General features: G+C 45.8%; 1 protein-coding gene across 2 annotated transcripts in view; it reads right to left on the reverse strand.

The window, feature by feature from the left end:
• Positions 1-1,027: 1,027 nt before the first annotated feature.
• HEPHL1 (hephaestin like 1) overlaps positions 1,028-18,638 on the reverse strand; it is an 86,538-nt gene continuing 68,927 nt past the window's right edge. Inside the window, exons 18-21 of one of the 2 annotated variants that reach the window (XM_066586869.1) lie at positions 13,038-13,177; positions 10,224-10,386; positions 3,626-3,652; positions 1,028-3,542 (exon numbers count right to left, since the gene is read on the reverse strand). In XM_066586869.1, the coding sequence (XP_066442966.1) occupies positions 3,340-3,542; positions 3,626-3,652; positions 10,224-10,386; positions 13,038-13,177 (533 nt within the window). In that variant the 3' untranslated portion in view covers positions 1,028-3,339. Of the gene's footprint in view, positions 3,543-3,625; positions 3,653-5,006; positions 5,528-10,223; positions 10,387-13,037; positions 13,178-18,638 lie in introns of those variants that run through there. The other variant, XM_066586877.1, reaches the window with a different exon arrangement.

Genomic DNA, 18,638 nt, shown 5'->3' on the forward strand with positions numbered 1-18,638 from the left:
ATAGATGGTTTCTTGATTGTAGGCGTTATGGTGTGTGACATATTGGGATGAGATGAAGACTGTCTACTTCACGTATATGAATGTAACAGATACGAGTTTCCCATTTAGCTTCCCTAGAACCATTAACCACATTTAAATGAGTTGTATAGAATTAGTAAAAGGTCTAATCTTGCAGAAACAGTGCCACACCTGTTCACAGATTTTTGTGGAATTTGTAACTCAATTCAACCACATCGACAGGTGTAGTGTCATTTTTGGAAAAAGGCTGCCATGTTTTACTTATCCTCTACAACCCCTTTATACATAGTTTACAACTGGACAACCCCTTTAGTATATCTGGTATTAGTGTACTATGTCTCCACTGGAAGTATGGGTTGGCCAGGCTCACCTAAAGGTAACGCCCAGAGCTGTCAAAAATGCCATACTACACTAGTACCACTCAGTACTAGCAGGTGGCTCCCAGCTCCGGCATTACTACAGCCAGGAAGCTCCTTGACACTTATCCCGACCGATGCCAGCCTGTATCACCTGCTGTCACCATCCCTCGTGATCTCCCGTCTCTGACTTTATTACCTGTGCCCACTCGAGCGGGCGCTGTGCTGCCCAGAGCCGCCACACTTGTCCCCCTGCTTGCTCCCCGGCTGCAGTGATGAGGGTAGGTCCCGCTGTGTACCACGTGAGGTGAGCCGACATGAGGGACGGATTCTCGGGGCTGATCGCTCAGAGGAGCTTGGGAATCTGTGAAGGTGTGTGTGGGAGCTTTTAGCAGCTTTGGGCGTTAATTGGACGTTACCTGTAGGTGAGCCCGGCCAACCCATACTTCAGGTGGACACATACTACACTAATACAGGCTTGTCCTTAGGATAGGTCATCAACAGTAGATTGATTGAAGTGTGCTGCCAGGGTACCCTGACGATCAGCTATGTGTCGAGCCACTGCGTTCATGTAGTGAGCTGATTTTTGCAGGAAACAGACAGCTCTGTCCTCACTGCAGTGACTAGCTTTGGTATTAAAGATCATTCACTTTAGTGGGAACTTTGCCTGTAATACCAAGCCTGGCCACTGTAGTGAGAATAGAGCTGTCTGCTTCCTGCATAATGAATCAGCTCCGTGCATAAACACACCAGCCAGGGGTCCAGTGAAGGAGACCCCTGCTGATCAATAGTTTACAAATAGACAATCCCTTTAAGGGTATGTTCACATAGTGAAATACGACGTGGATTTTTCTGTGTGGACTCGGCCTCTAAAAACCATATCAGAAATCTGTCGCTGAGTTGCAGTTTTCTGCCTCAGATATGGCCACAATTCTTCACACAGATTTAGCTCTTTTCACTTAGCAAATCTGCAGGTAAATTGATGCGGTTTCTGTGCGAATACGGTGGCGAATCCACAGCATGAATTGAAATGTCACTTTTTTTTTTTCTATCTGTGGATTAAGAAGCTGCCGAAAAAACCTGCGCTGTATAGACTGCAGCGTGGATCCCTATTGAAGGTAACGGGATGCAGATTTGCTGCAGAATAGACACAGGCTCTACACGGATTCTGCATCAAACTACTGCAAAATTGAGCCAAGTGAACCCACCCTAAAACTAGCTACTTTCCCAAGTGGTTACAGCTAATCATAGGGGGTTATCGCTTCTCTTTGGGGGTGTGGGAGGGAAGGAGTACAGGGTTACAAATAGATGGGGTTGCTTTTTTGAACAAATGTTAGGATAAAGATGGGGAATAAGATGGGATGGAATGTGATCAAGCGAGCGAGTAGTGAGGTGAACCCTAAAGGAGCATTCCAGTAATATCAAATTACCCCTCATATATAGGATAGGGGATGACGATCTGATTAATTGGGGTCAGACCACTGGGCCCTCCATCGATCTCCAAAACAGGGGTCTCATGTCCCTTTGTGTGAAGGAATAGAGGAGCAGAAGTGTACATGCTTGGACACAGTTCCATTCATTAAAATGAAGCACTTCAAGGACTCTGCAACTCCATTAACCCTTTCCAATCCAATTTGCATCCTGGTTTTCCTAGGGGGCTTACTCTTTTTCTGCCGTTATACAATGGCGCTATATGCTGGCTAAAGCCAGTACTGCATGAGGTGACATGTTGGATAGGCTCCGACAGCAGAGAGGCTGGCAATATACAGTAAGAGAATGCAGACGGACGTCTTCCAACATCAGAGCTGTACAACCTTAAATCATAATGTCTTAAGACGTCAGACAGTGGATTGGAAAGGGTTAAAGTACGTACTGCCACTTCATTCATTGCCCGTCACACAGGTAGACATGGGGCCCTATTCTGGCATTCAGTGGGGGTTCCAGCGGTTGGACCCCAACTAATCAGTTGGATACCCCTTCTCCTGTATATTGGGATAACTTGATACAAGCAGAATGCCCCTTTAAATACACACAAAAAATTAATTGCAGGTTTTGTTAAAGGGATTGTTCAAGATTCAAGTAAGATGGCTGTTTTCTTCCAAAAACAGCACCACTCCAGTCCACAGGTTGTGTGTGGGATTGCAGCCAAGCTCCGTTCATTTCGATGTAGTTTAGCTCTAATACTAAACACAACCTGTGGACAGAAGCGGCACTGTTTTAGAAAAAAAAGCAGCCATATTGTTCTTATCCTCGATATCCCTTTTAAATCTTACAAATTATGTTTCTTGCCTCTGCTTTAGTAATAAGGAGAACAAATACCATCTAAGACCCAGTACATAATCTGTCATACAGCCAACCAGAGCCCTCCTCCAGCAACAACTCCGAAACACTTCAGTATCTGCCGTTGGCTGATAACACCAGTCAGGGTTCAACGCTCTGACATTGATTTATAGGGTTCTTCTTCTGGAGGAGAGCCATTTTGCATAAAAAGTCCAAGTTACAATCTAAAGTTCTTTAGAATGAGTTAAATCAACAGCGCCACCTGTAGGAACTAGTTCTAACTGCAGATGAAAGTTCTTCACAATGAACTAAAGTAATAGTGCCACCTGTAGGTACCATACAAAAATACATCACTATCATAAAATGTTTTCGGACTAGTGCAGATACATTCAAATACTTATAAAATGTCTTTTTTTGTTTGTGCAGTCCCATAAAATAATAAAGCTCAGATAATAATGGTAAAATAGGCTCAAGTTCTTTGTCCCTTCTACATTCATCAGTGAAGAGTCACCTCCTCAAGAACTTCCGGCCTTCTCAGTACATAATCAAGTCTTCTCCTTGATCCGGGGGCTCCGACCCTCTCCAGTGTAAGAGATATTGTGCTTGTAAACATAGAACTGTAAAGTGCAAATGCACACTCGATCCCAAGGCACTTCTTGAGGTACCAGAGATGCCAGTGATCTTCTCATATGCTGTTCATTGGGATGGAACCATTGTTGATTGTGCTATAATTCATTTTGTTCTTTCGGCAATTGAGAATAAAAAGGACTATGACCAGAACTAAGAGAAGGACCACGCCAATGCCCAACAGGGAGTGTAGGGCGGTATGTGCCTGGCTGACCGTAAGGACTCTTCCTAGGAAGCTCACTCCAATATGGCCATCGACATCTACAAACAAGATAAGTAATGAAAATGTGGAGGCCAGAAAGAAAATAGTAATATACAGTATTTTTGACTTGAAGGACTCTTACCTGGTGGAACACGGTCTTCTCCTTGGTCTAAAAATGAAAGAAGATATATAAAATACAGTAAGTTATATGCAGCACATAGGAGTTCATCTTTACTAGGACCTTCACTGCTTTGAAGGGGTAATGATAGACGAGACATAGGTCCTTTGATCACTGGACGAAGGGGGGATGATGTAATCCAGCAGAGATGAGGAGCCTCATTTTGCTATTCTTGTAGAGGACTCACCATTCCATGGTTCTCCTCCACATAAATAGCTGAGCACTGAATGGCTATCTAGTAGCACATCGGCCCTCCATTAGCCTTCAGAACTGCAACAATTCATCGTGGCATAGATTCCACTAGCTATTGAAATCATTCTGCAGGAATATTGGCCCCTGCGGACAGGAAGCTTTTTGTAAGTAGCTGGAGGTGCTGACATGTTCTGACCAGCTACAGAAACAATCTCTTGCAGCACTCAATTCGTATGCAGATCTTGCAGAGGTGAAAATATCAAAGTCCATGCAAAGCCACTATCACTGAGACCACGGACCTCCAGTCTCATCCAAAGTCTACCAAGAAACGTGGCAGCATCAAAGGTGTTTTTAAAAGAACAGATTTCTTTATTGCTCCATGTTAGTAAACGGACAGGCAACGTTTCGACACTCCAGTCTTTGTCAACCTAGTCAGAGACCAGAAGAGCTGGTCTTAAATACAGACATTCATCAAGTCATGCCCAATCAAAACATTCGAAAACATATACTCCCCTTCCAGAATCAGCATTAAAACCCCTCAGCTGGCATGCATAAAAGGATCCAGGTGCGGTCCATGCGTCATCCAGCTTCAGCTCCATGTCACCCTTAGCGTCCTAGACCTATAGCACCGGTTGGCGTCCTGTGTCAGCAACTGCGCATGCGCGAGATAACTTCAATTCCCACAAGATCACTCTCGTCATACAGGCGCTGAGGGGCCATACACAAGATGGCGTCCGCCAGCCTTATCATGAACATGCGCAGTCTGTAAAAATGGATCAGACTGCAAACCTAAGACAACCACAAGATCGCCACGCCAACCATTAACCCGCATGCGTCCAACCAATATGCATTGTTACCACTATAAAAGCGTCCATCCAGACAACTATAGTTATTCTAAGTAGGCGCAATAGGTATTAAGACACTTATTATAGGGGCCAAGCGGGATATCCATGATCTCGGCTGGCATCAATCATCAATCTACCAGACCCGCATAACTCAAATCCAAAGAAAGTATAAAACAATAATATATACTTAAATTCTATCATAAATACATTAAATAGATAAATGTTAATTCATGGAGACCCCCATTAACCCCTACCGTGCTAACGTATATGATAACCTAGATGGCTATTACTAAAAAAATGCAAATCCATCATATTAATATATTTTATTGTGCAAAACTTTGTTGTAATTTTTTTTTTCTTAAAAACATCCTTCTAAATTATTTACCACCTGACATAAATATAAAAAAAAAGGTTTACAGAAAAATATTTACCGATAAAAATCACCATAAATACATCAATGCCGATAAAATCACCATAAATACATCAGTGCCGATACATATTATCCCAAACTGCATCCCTTACAAAACGGAATAAAAATATTTTTTATATATATTTTTTTAAAACCAAATCCCACTAACCATTTCCACATATATATATTTTATAAACAAACCAAAAAATTCATCAAATAATCAAAAATATTTTATGTAAATATCATACAGTGATATCGTTAACCCCTCTGGCACGTCCTGTAATATTTTACTGAAGAAAGTCTTATTTTTGCAAGAAAAGGGGGATTTTTTATGTCAATAATTCATGATAGCAGCCATTATGTATAAATACACGTAAGGTATCAGCGACATGGCGGATGAGGATGGACCAGGCATCGGACCTAAAAACAACAAAAACATAACAAAAATTAATTAAAAGCCTAATGACAAAGAATACTATAAACAAGAAGAACAGCCGATATGGGTTACATGAACGGCAGATAATTGTACTCCATATTCAATCCATGGGGATACATAGTATTAGGGTGAAGATCCAGTGCAGCCCCCCGTTTTTTAAGGAGAGCCTCCCTGTCTCCCCCTTTCCCCAATGGTGGCACCCCGCAGCATAGTGACCAACAGCGGCCAACCCCTCCTAGTGTTGAATAGAGGTGTGGAATGACACCACATCAAACGGTGCAAGTATGACCTGACCTGTCACGCTCACCTGTTAAAGTTTCTGCAAAAAATCGCCGGTATCACGGATGTACGAGGCCGCCCCCTCCGCAAAGGGGCGAAACAACCTATCAAGGAATTTAGCAGCATTGCTAAATATTGAATCGAGAAGTTTTTCTTTGTGCTACGAGCAGTGGCAGGGCACCGCCATGGGGTCCAATGTCGCGCCTACGTATGCAAATATAGTTATGCATCTTTTTGAGGACACTCATGTGTACCCCTCTGCATATTGGGCTGATTTAGGAGTCTGGTTTTGTTTTATTGACGACATTTTCATCTTGTGGAAACGCTCCGAGGCTGGCTTAGTGGAGTTTCAGCAATTCTTGAATACACGGTGTACCGGGCTACAGTTCACCTTGAATTCGTCTATCCAGAGTATTCAATTTTTGGACACTCTAGTTTTCCGTGATGGTGACAATTTAAATATATTGTGTTGATTTATACACCAAGGTGACCAATAGAAACAGCATCCTCCACTACAGCAGCCAACATCCGAGGAGCATTGTTAACTCCTTGCCCTGGAGTCAATTCCTACTGGTGAGGAGAATTACACATGAACCTTTTGTGGATACGAGACTTGATCAAATGGCCTCTAGGTTCTTATCTAGAGGATACCCTGCGCCCCTCGTATTTGAGGCAGCCAATAAGGCTCGCACACTTGATCGGGATGCACTGTTGACCCCTAAGACAATGACATTTGAATCTAAAAGAATTCCGTTTATAGCATATAGCACATATAGTGGGAAGGCATCATCTATCATTAATAGGCATTGGCTTGTATTGTCTAGGGGGATCAATAGTGTACCCAAGTTCAAGGAACGCCTGATGATGGCATATAGGAGGCCACCGAACCTACGAGACAGGTTGGTGAAATCCTATATTCCTGTTAAAAAATCAACACAGAGACTTCTGGCAACATTGAGGCTTGGGAATAGCCCATGCCTGGATTGTTCCTGTTGCGGAAATTTGGCGAAAGGAGATTCTTTTTCTCATCCATCTACGGGCAAGAGGTATAAGATCAAAAGGCACTACACATCTTCTTCCACCCATGTTGTTTATTTGGTTACTTGCCCATGCGGATTGTGCTATGTGGGCGAGACAATTATGGAGATCAGGAGCCGCATTACAAAACATAAGAGCACAAGACCAACAAAATGTCTTGATTTGCCGATCCCAAAGCATTTTCACGAGAGAAAACACAATATTAGTCAACTGCATTTTCGTGTCATTGATGATGTGTCACCATTGGGGAGAGGGGGAGACAGAGGGAGGCTCTCCTTAAAAAACGAGAGCTCCACTGGATCTTCACCCTAATACTATGTATCCCCATGGATTGAATATGGAGTACAATTATCTGCCATTTATGTACCCATATCACCGGTTCTTCTTGTTTATAGTATTCTTTGTCATTATGCTTTTAATTAATTTTTGCTATGTTTTTGTTGTTTTTAGGTCCGATGCCTGGTCCATCCTCATCCGCCATGTCGCTGATACCTTACGTGTATTTATACATAATGGCTGCTATCATGAATTATTGACAGAAAAAATCCCCTTTTTCTTGCAAAAATAAGCCTTTCTTCAGTAAAATATTACGGGACGAGCCAGAGGGGTTAACAAGAACATTTTTTTGAAAGAATCAAATATTGTTGTTTATGTTCCTTCATTGTATTTTAGTTACATAAAATATTTTCGATCATTTGATGAATTTTTTGGTTTGTTTATAAAATATATAAATGTGGAAATAGTGGGATTTTGTTTTGTAAGGGATGCAGTTTGGGATGATGTGTATCGGTATTGATGTATTTATGGTGATTTTATCGGTATTGATGTATTTATGGTGATTTTATCGGGATTGATGTATTTATGGTGATTTTTATCGGTAAATATTTTTCTGTAAACCTTTTTTTGATATTTATGTCAGGTGGTAAATAATTTAGAAGGTTGTTTTTGCGAAAAAAAATTTTACAACAAAGTTTTGCACAATAAAATATATTAATATGATGGATTTGCATTTTTTTAGTAGTAGACATCAGTATAGGTTAGCACGGTAGGGGTTAATGGGGATCTGTATGAATTACCATTTATCTATTTAATGTATTTATGATAGAATTTAAGTATATGTCATTGTTTTATACTTTCTTTGGATTTGAGTTCTGCGGGTTTGGTAGATTGATGATTGATGCCAGCCGGGTGTTGATCATCATGGATATCCCGCTTGGCCCCTATAATAAGTGTCTTAATACCTATTGCACCTACTTAGAATAACTATAGTTGTCTGGATGGACGCTTTTATAGTGGTAACAATGCATATTGGTTGGACGCATGCGGGTTAATGGTTGGCGTGGCCATCTAGTGGTTGTCTTAGGTTTGCAGTCTGATCCATTTTTACAGACTGCGCATGTTCATGATAAGGCTGGCGGACGCCATCTTGTGTATGGCCCCTCAGCGCCTGTATGACGAGAGTGATCTTGTGGGAATTGAAGTTATCTCGCGCATGCGCAGTTGCTGACACAGGACGCCAACCGGTGCTATAGGTCTAGGACGCTAAGGGTGACATGGAGCTGAAGCTGGATGACGCATGGACCGCACCTGGATCCTTTTATGCATGCCAGCTGAGGGGTTTTAATGCTGATTCTGGAAGGGGAGTATATGTTTTCGAATGTTTTGATTGGGCATGACTTGATGAATGTCTGTATTTAAGACCAGCTCTTCTGGTCTCTGACTAGGTTGACAAAGACTGGAGTGTCGAAACGTTGCCTGTCCGTTTACTAACATGGAGCAATAAAGAAGTCTGTTCTTTTAAAAACACCTTTGATGCTGCCACGTTTCTCTATTACTTGGTGGACGTTCTGCCCAGCTGACAGGAAGGGGTCATGGATTCATGCTGCTTGTGCCAAACCCTGAGCCTCCCATCAGTATCATAAATCTAAATTCAGTCGACCAGGTGATGTTTTTCCACTGCTCAGGGATACAATTTTTGCACTTCTTTGCTCATTCTGTTTTTCTTAGACTGCCATGACGCTGGAACTGGTCATCTGCTGTCATAGTCCATTTGTGCTGTGGAACAACGCGTTGTGCATTCAGATATGTTAGTTGGAGAGCCAGCATTGAATTTGGCTGCAATTTCCATGACTGTGCAGCACCTGTTCGCAGGAACAATTCTTGACATCCTCCTCTGACCCCTTTCGGCAATGAGTTGTTTATGTCCACATGATCCCCTTTCGCTAGATGTTCTTCCTTGATCATGCCATTCTCGGCATACTCTCCACACCAATGCATGAGTAAACCTCACTGGGCTGGCAGTGAAATCCATCCGGGTCCAGTTCGTCTATCACCGATGACCCAGCCTCGTTGGAAGTCGCTCAGATCGCTGCATTTTCCCATCTAATGTGGATTCACACTGAAACTGACCCACGGAAATCTTGTCACATGATTTTATGCTGCACTCTGGGGTCACGGTTCTAATTCCTATACAGGGAACGTCCAATTGTGAAAGGGGCCATTCAGTATATATACATTGTTAATGGGGTTGTCTGGTTTAGAAAACCCATGTTCAAATACTCTATTAGGAAATTCTGAACTACTAAATTGGATCGCCCTTCGGAATGCTTATCGAGCAGCCAGAAGAAAAAAAAAAAGCTACAAAGAGTATCTCTCGTTGTGGAGGACCCAACACGACCATTCAATACATAGACAGTCCATTGATTTAAACGTACACTGTGTAATACCTCATTCCCCCTGTGGTGGTGCTGCAGGAGAACTGAACATGTGCTGTCAGGTTTCTCCACAGATTACAGCTGATCAATTGAGTTTCAGTGATCAACTTTTAACAGAGAAGCATTATGTGAAGCAGACAATCCCTTTATCTGCTTCCACCCATTCATCGAATATCCTCAGTAATCTATCAATTCGACTAACACTCTACTGGGATACTACCAAACATCTACTGCCTCCTAGTGCAACTGAAACATTGGCAGTAGGGCTGCGGAGGTTGTTGCAGTCATGCCCAGGCCCTAGTGGGGCCCAAACACCCCTCTGTCATATAAAGGCCCAGGGGCGTAACTATAGAGGGTGCAGGGGATGCGGTTGCACCCGGGCCCAGGAGCCTTAGGGGGTCCATAAGGCCTCTCTTCATAGAGGGAGCCTAGTACTATGAATAAAGCATTATAGTTGGGGGCCCTGTTACAGGTTTTGCATTGGGGCCCAGAAGCTTCAAGCTATGTCTCTGTGCAGCATGGTTTAGGTATGGGTACGGGTACAGATAGAGGGGGTGGGGGCCCCAGCTCACATTTTGCATCAGGGCCCCTGAGCCTTTAGTTACACCCCTGTAAAGGCCCACAACATTTACACTTCTACAATGCTTACCAGATTTCTTCTTCACAGTAAAAGTTGTCTCCATGCCAGCATGAATGTGATCTGACACGTGACAGTGGAGCAACCAGGTCCCGGGATTACCAGCAACCAGTTCTATTGTCTGAAACGTCCCAGGAAAAAGGTCAAAAACATCCGCTCGGTGGGTCTTGTCTTTCTAAAAAGCAAAAATTTAATATATTAGGGAGCGAGTTTGACTACGCTGCTCCATTGGAAAACATTGAAAATGGTATTAAGATAGAACCCCTGCATGGAACCATCCACTTGCATTAGTCAAACAGATGCTTAGGATTCCATTTGCTTCTATCATAATTGGAGTATAGAACAGAACAGTCAAGTACAGCCAAGACAGTGGTGCACTTATGGAAAAAGGAACCTTTGGGCTGGTCAATCATGCTTGGCTTAAATGGTTACCACACTTTGAGTTAATATGATAGCCAATGAGAGAACTAGCAGAAGTGCAAGCAATTTTCTTTATCATGACATATATGTGCTGAAAATGCCCACTAAAAGTTTTCTCTCCTTCTAACTTTCTGTCCACTCCTTGTTATTAAGTCCATCTCTAGTAATAGACACCGGGATGAATAACAGGAAGTGTGGTGGGTGTTCTCTCATGCTATCCATAGAAGTCTACGGAGAGAAGAGGAGGATGAAAATATTTAGCTGCTGCTAAAAGTGAGTTATTTGCTCGGTCAAAGCTACAAGAATCACATCTACACTGCACAGTACTGCTGTATAATGTCCTTCATGTTGCTTTTCTTTCTGTGTTTGTGTTACAGAGAGTCAGGGCTCAGAATTTGCTGATTTCTCCACGTGCAGTGTATGGAGGCTTCATACAGATATAGCATCATCAACACAAACCTTTGTGCCACCAAAAATGTATTTGGCATGGCGAATGTACATATGTAATTTGTGTAGCATGACCACTGCTATTCAGTTCGATTGTCTAGACCCGCTATACAAATAGCGTAGCCGTGCCATGCTATCACTGTAGCGCAAAATACGTTGGTAGCAGCAGTCTCCTCCCAGCTGCTCAAAGACACAGGTGAGCAGGATCTTTTCTCTGTATGCAGTATGTGGGAGACATCATAGCAGCTAGTCTCCACCACCAGCTCAGGGCAAACTGAGAATTAGAGATGAAACCTCCAGAGGGGAAATCTGGTGATAAATGCCAGATAGAAGTCATAGAATGGCCAGATATAGCGTTATTCCTCATGTACACACAGCAGCTTATTCTGAGAAGTCATCTGAAAGAGCAGGTATGCTTTCAATATATATTCAAGATGGTAGCGATTATACCAGTAATACCATTTTGTGATAATTAGCAAAGGATTTAGTAATATTTCTCCAATTCACTTCTTAATAAAGCATGATAGGTTCTCTGTAAGGGCACACACAACAAAATAACCCGCATTGTATCCCCCGCACAGCAGATCACTGCTGCAGGCTACATAAAGTCAGTTCACAAATTCCTTGTATGTCCAATCTGTACAAACTGGTAAAACAGGTAAACCAGGAATAAAGGAGACGTGACCTGAACTCACTCATAACCTTAAACTGCCTCATGTAATAATTAAATGCAGATCACTACAAGTTGAGAAAACATGGACATTAACCCCTTAACACCACAGGATGTAAGTTTATGTCCTAGGAGCATGGTACTTAATGAAACCGCATGTAAACGTACAACCTGTGGGTTGCACAGGCTCAGAAGTGAGCCCATGTCATCCCATAGTGGGGGCAAGCTGTAACTAACAGCTGGCCTCCCGCTGCAACAGCGAGGATCGGTGAGAACACAAAACCCTATGGTTAACTCCTTACACACTGTGATCAACGTAGATAGCAGTAGGTAAAAGGAATGTGGCATGGTCTCAGTCCGTTGGTTGTAGTGACAAGAACCATGAACACGGAGGTGACCCTGACATACTAGACAATAATGTGCTGCCGACAATGTGACAATACTCTGGGAATGGTCGGTCATACTTCCGACAAGGCAACGCATTGTCACAAATCCAACACTGTTTTATATTGGTTTGAGGATATAGATGTTCCATGATTGGACCGGCTGCACAGAGTCCCGACCTGAACCCTACTGAACATTTCAGGGATGTCGGGTCAGAAATTATGAACAGTGTCCACCTTTTTTGAGAGAACTCATCAGACGTTTGCAGGATGAATGAAGGGAAATACTAGCTGAAGTTCATCAGACATTAGCAGAAAGTATATCATGGAGAGTATTTAATGTCATTGGGGCCAAAGGAGCCCAACTAAGTGTTAATATATGGAAATAAATACTACTTGTGATTCTTATAAATCATATAAAAATGTCAGTGCTGGTGATTATGATGCTGGAGCTGACAACGAGTGAACAATGGGGTTATACCATTGTGATTGGAGCTCTCTCTATTCAGCTGTTAGGCCATATTCACATCGCTGTGTGTAAATTGTGCATTTAAGAAACGAGCGCAAAAACATCCCACTGCACACGGACATTGACCCTTTGCTACGTGGTGTTCACAGACGCCATTTGCAGCATGCAGTACTCTCTGCCATGAAAACAGATGAGACTAGGACATAAATAGCCTAATTGGAGATTACGGATCCTTGTGCTGCTCATGGATCGTGTGAATGGGCCACTACCCTGGGTATGTGACTAGTAATCATAGCCATTCTCATGTGGAGCATTTGGGAACAGAGGTCTGTAGCAATACCATTTAGTAATTTTTAGGGGTCATTGAGGTGTGTACAGGGTGCATAAGACTGTATGTACCTTATCACTATATGAGAGTAGATTAGAAAGGCACTCACCTTATAAAGGAAGCTCTGAGCATGGAAATGAACTGTATGCATGTCAATTTCATTCCCCATTCCCAGAAGATACCAGTTGGTCTTTTCACCTTCAACCATTGTCAGGCCATGGAGATTTCCATAGATCTTCCCGTTTATAGCTGGAATACCACAAATGTATAAGTAGCAAAAAAGTAATACATGATTTGTGAAAACACTGAACATGCAACAGATGTTATTAACGCTGAATAGTGAGTACAGCTCTGGAGTATAATACAGGATGTAACTCAGGAGCAGTACAGTATAAGTAATGTATGTACACAATGCCTCCACCAGCAGAATAGTGAGTGCAGCTCTGGAGTAAGGTGTGGTGTGTTGGAGCTCCTCAGAGAACCAGGGTGGGGTTGCAGTCCCAGCTGGAAGCTTGTTTTGGATCCCAGGATTAGAGCACATAGCTAGGCTTCCTTTTCTATGGAGTCCTGCAACTCCCCCCCCCCCCCCCACTCTGCGCTTCGGTCGGAGGGGGGAAGTGCTGTGAAGGCAGCGTCAACACCATCAGCGGCGCTGGCGGCATACGTGGTTTCAGCAGCAACAACCAGGAAAGCCGGAGGAGCTAGTAAAGCTGCGAAGAGAGAGGGTCCGGGTCGCAGGCGCAGTGACATGGCCCAGCAGGTTGGTGCAGCCGCATCTGACAGCACCGGAAGCGAGAGGATGACCCGCAGTCAAACTCGCAGCCAAATGCTCGGCAAAGGAGGTAACCACAGTGGAGTGATCGTCGGAAAGGGGAGTCTGTGGTAGAGCTGGCCTCACGTCTAGCCACGAACATGGCGGATTATGAGCGTGCAGGGAGAGAAATCCTCCTGCAGAAGGAGAAGCTGCGGTCAGCCAGGTCACTGAAGGACCAGACCGCCGCTAAAGGGAAAAGAGATGCAATCAGCAAGTCCATACAGGACTGTAAAGACTGCATACAAAGGTGCACGGAAGAGAGGGACAGGATTTTGGAGCAAAGTGGTCCCTTTAAGGAAAAGTTACTTAACAGTGATAGATTTTCCAAAATGGCGGGAGGACACAGTGGTCACAAGGAGGCGGATCACTCCAGCGATGGAGACAGCAGTGGTGACTGTTCTGATGAGGACACCTACCAGGACAGTCTGAGGGAGCAGCCCGTCTGCTCAGGAGAGCAGACCCAGAGTGGCACTACAACCACCAGCAGCCTCCGCCTGGAGCAGGTTGCGCTGCCTGCAACTTCCGGGGGTTCGGATGCGGAGGAAGATAAAAGCGATGGGGGTGCTTTGATAATGCAGCAGATACGGCTGTTGGAATCCCCCCCTAATATGAGCGGTCTTCAGTTTGGTGGTGATTTACCAGAGGAGCATGTGAAGATCAAGGGAAAAAAAAAGAATTTGGTGCAGGAGAAATATGTGTATGTGACGGGGGGCGCTGGTTTGGCTGCAAAGTCGGATCGGGGCACCCCCACCCTGAGAACCCCGGTTTCTGACTCTGCAGTGGGTTTTGAACATGGAAACAGGGATAAAGGAGTTAAACTGGCCGGGTCCTCTGTCCCTGTTTCAGTTAGTGTAGTGACAGAAACAGCCAGCAGGGCGGCCAGCACAGGACAAGGCAAGGTGGCAAAAGAGTTTGACAGTGGCGGAACTGCCAGCGCCAGTAAGGCCAGTGATGCGGAGGGTGCTGCGGGGTCGGGATCGGGGGTCCCTCAGTCTAGGTCCCAGTCTAGGTCCCAGACACCCAGTGATGTGGAGGCTGCTGGCAAAAGTAAAGGAAAAAGCAAAAATAAAAATACTAATAGTGCCGGAATACAGAGTGCTGACCATGGGGGGGTCATTACGGTGGTTGCAGCTGCACAAGATGGGGCAGCAGTGCCACCCCCTAGGTCTACCAAGGCCCAAAATAAAAAAGCTGCTTCTAACCCCAAGTCTGGTCCAGAGGGTCTTGGTATGAAAGGTGTGGATGTGGCTGGTGCGGCCCGTGTGTCTGATACTCCGACGCACTCGGAGGCACGGGCTGCAGCTACTGTTCCCAGCACAGGGGCACCTACTGTAAATATAGGCACAGGTTCTGGGGATAGTCAGGGTGTATCACAGGTTCCAGTCGCCCCTCCGGCAGCGACCACAGCTGGTAGGAGTTATGCCAGTGTCGTCGCTGGAGGGGAGGGGTCCTTCTTGTCTCCAGGCTCTAGAGAGGGCGTATTGCAACAGCGCCTCCTGGGGGCTCTACGGAAGGGGGAGAGTTCAATCACAGTTGGAGGAAGAGAGGTGAACCTATATCTTTGGACAGAGAGACACGGCTTAGGAGCCTTCCGAGAGCAAAGGAGGGAGACCGTATGGTCCCTACAAACACCCGGGCAGGACGCAGGTCGTGGGAATGCGGTCCGTCTTCGTTGGAGGGGCAATGATACATGCTCCCCGAGGGCGAGGGTAGTGGAGCTTCTACTGAAGATGGGCTTTAGGGCGGTTGACATCTTTGCCCTGATCCATCCCTTCGGCACGTCTGAGTTTGACATCAGTTTCGTTCGCCCAGAGGGTCTAGAACTCTTCTGGGGGAATTACGAGCTGATGAGAAGTGAGCCCGGCTGGCAAAACTTTGCCGTCCAGGTGGTGTCTCGCCAGAATGAAGTCAAGAAGGTGACCGTTTTGACTCGTAACGAGTCGCTTTCTTGTTTTGATATAATGACGTGGCTCGGTCGATACGGAGAGGTGACAGACATGCCCAGAAAGAATAGGGACGAGCACGGCATCTGGTCCGGGGCCTGGACGTTTATGGTCAAGCTTAAGCGTTCAGGAAACTCAGTAGCACACATACCATCTGCAGCCTTCCTCGGCAGGGATCGTCTCCTGGCCTTTTACCAGGAGCAGCCGAAGCTCTGCCACAGGTGCGGCGACCCCTCACACTTGAGCGCCGCTTGTAAGACCTTGAAGTGCGCTCTGTGTGGGGGTGTGGGTCATCTAGCTGCCTCCTGTGCGGAGATTAGGTGTAACCTGTGTGGTGATCTCGGTCACCCATTCAGTCGCTGTCCACGCTCCTTTGCCAATGCGGTGTCAGCCCCTACGGATGGGGGCCATGGTGCGGCCTCCGCTGGTGAGGGGACTAGCAGAGGTAGAGGAGCTCAGGAGCAAGGAAAGAACCAGCAAAAGACGCCTGCTGAGCAGAGGCGTCAGGACAATCGCAGACGGAGCAGGGAGCTGACAGGAGCGCCCACAGCAGGTGGGTCAATGGTGGCCTGTGTTCCTGAAGCAAATTTTGCGGCTGAGGCCTTGAGGGACAGCGAAGTAGATGAAGAGGACAGGAGGATCCAGAGGGAGGAGGGAAAGACCAACTCTTCAGATTCCTCCCACTATGAGAGTGTGGATGAGGAAGGAAATAGGTGGTTAGAGAAATGGCGTAATCTAGGTGCCACTAGGAGAAAGCGAAGGGGGAGGATTCAAGATCTTCTCCCACCCCGGGCCAAGTACTGGAAGGAGAAGCCTGCCCGCCTCCAGTTGGACTCTCCAATAGGTACCGGGCCCTTCAAGACATCTCTTCCTCCTCTGAGGGGGAAGCGAAGGGCAAGGTGCCTGGGGCAAAGAAAGGGTCAACGGGGGGCGATGAGTCTCCTCCTCATGGAGGCATAGTTCCTTCCGGGGAGGGGGCTACTCTGGAGCCTGGAAACAAGGACGATGGGGTCGGGGGATCCCCTGCTATGGACACATCTGTGTCCAAAAAAAGAAGCAAGGGGCTTTTCTCCGACCCCGAAGAAGCAGGTGTGAGGAAGAAAGCCATCTAATTGAATCACTCATGATGGTGGCACCCACTCCTCTGACTCTGGCATCAATTAACGTTGCCAGCATTAAATCAGATACAGCTAGATTTGCGGCCTTTGATGTTCTCGGCCGCGTTGAAGCCGACATTTTATTTTTGCAGGAGACCAGGCTGTCTGATTTAGCAGCCATACATAAGGCAAAAAGGGAGTGGAGGTCAGGCCCTTCCTACTGGTCTCTTGCGGCCGAGCCGTATAGTGGAGTGGCGGTACTTTTTACCGCAGCGGTCGAATGCCAACGAGTAATTGAATTAGAAATGGGAAGGTGCCTGCTCTTAGGTGTCCTCATGAAAGGACAAGAATTGAGACTTGTAAACATCTATGGTCCCCAGTCAAAAAAGGACAGGAAGAGTCTCTTTATGAGGATCAAGCCCTACCTTTTTACCAGCCACCAATTTTTCTTTGGAGGTGACTTTAATACAGTCACGAGAGCCCGTGATAGGGGAGGCTCTGGAGACAGGCGGTAGGCTTTTGATGGCGTCGTACTTAATAGTGTAGCTAGCGAGGCTCACCTGGTGGATGTCCACATCCGGCATACCCCAGGCCACGAGGGATTCACCTTTTATAGGGGTCAGAGCAGGTCTAGAATAGACAGGTTTTATTTGAAGGAGGAAGCCATCTCTTCACCAGTGTCCGTTGTTGAGGTGGAATTCTCTGACCACTGTCTGATTTTGTTTTCTCTGAATGTTGCAGAGACCACCCGGATGGGCAGAGGTTTGTGGAGACTAAATTCATCACTCCTGGAGGAAGCAGAGATAAGACAGTCCTTTGAGGATTTTCTGCAGAGCCAGGTACCATTACTGGATCTCTGTAGCAGTAAGTCAGAGTGGTGAGAGATGTTCAAGAGGAGGGCGGCGAGGTTCTTCCGAGAGCTCTCCAACCTCAGATGCCTGGACAGGTACCGCCTGTACAACGGCCTGAGGAGGAAACTCGAACATCTCGTTTCGACTGGAGGTAGCCGCGAGGAGATCTCCAGAGTGAAATCTTTACTCAAGACGTGCCAGTATGACAGACACGCATCCTTGGTTTTTGAGAGGGATTTCGGGAAGTACCACTCGCCCGACCCTTACAGAAACTGTAGGATGTCAGTAAATAGTAAAGTGGTCACTGGACTGATTGACAGTACGGGGTCCCTGAATCGATGCAGATCAGGGATTCTGGAGGTCGTCAGATCCTACTACTCGCAACTCTTGGGAAAGTGGGATCTTGATTCGGAAGTGATGTCGGCTTTCCTGGCTGAAACTGTCCCTGAGCCGGGGGTAGACACCTCTCTTGGCGTTTTGACAGAAGAGATTAGAGAAGAGGAAGTTAGACTGGTGATTGATGGGCTCCGGCTCAAAAAGTCCCCTCTTGACGGAGGTATTCAATGAGTGTCTTTCCTCGGGCACTCTGCCAAAGTCAATGAGGAGGTCGGCCTTGATCATTCTGTCAAAAGGTAAAGACTCGAGCTGTATTGAGAACTGGCATCCCATAGCGCTTCTCAATACAGACAGGAAGGTTCTGGCAAAAGTGCTGTTTAATCGGCTGGTCAAGTTTGCACCCCGGCTCCTCTCGGGGGCCAAGCATTGCTCTATTCCAGGCCGTAGCACCTTTAGCGCTGTTCTCGGTGTCCGGGAGGCAGTGGAGCAGGGTAGGGCTGGTCACTGGGAGGCATACTTGCTGTCCTTAGATCAGGCCAAAGCGTTTGATCGGGTTAAGCACAAGTACCTCTGGTCAGTCCTTGTGAGATATGGCCTGCCAGTGGGTTTTGTTGATTGGCTGCGAACATTGTATGCAGGGGCTGAGACTTTCCCGCTGGTGAACGGTTG

Source organism: Eleutherodactylus coqui, chromosome 1 (genome assembly GCF_035609145.1).
Source record: "Eleutherodactylus coqui strain aEleCoq1 chromosome 1, aEleCoq1.hap1, whole genome shotgun sequence".
NCBI lineage: Eukaryota > Metazoa > Chordata > Amphibia > Anura > Eleutherodactylidae > Eleutherodactylus > Eleutherodactylus coqui.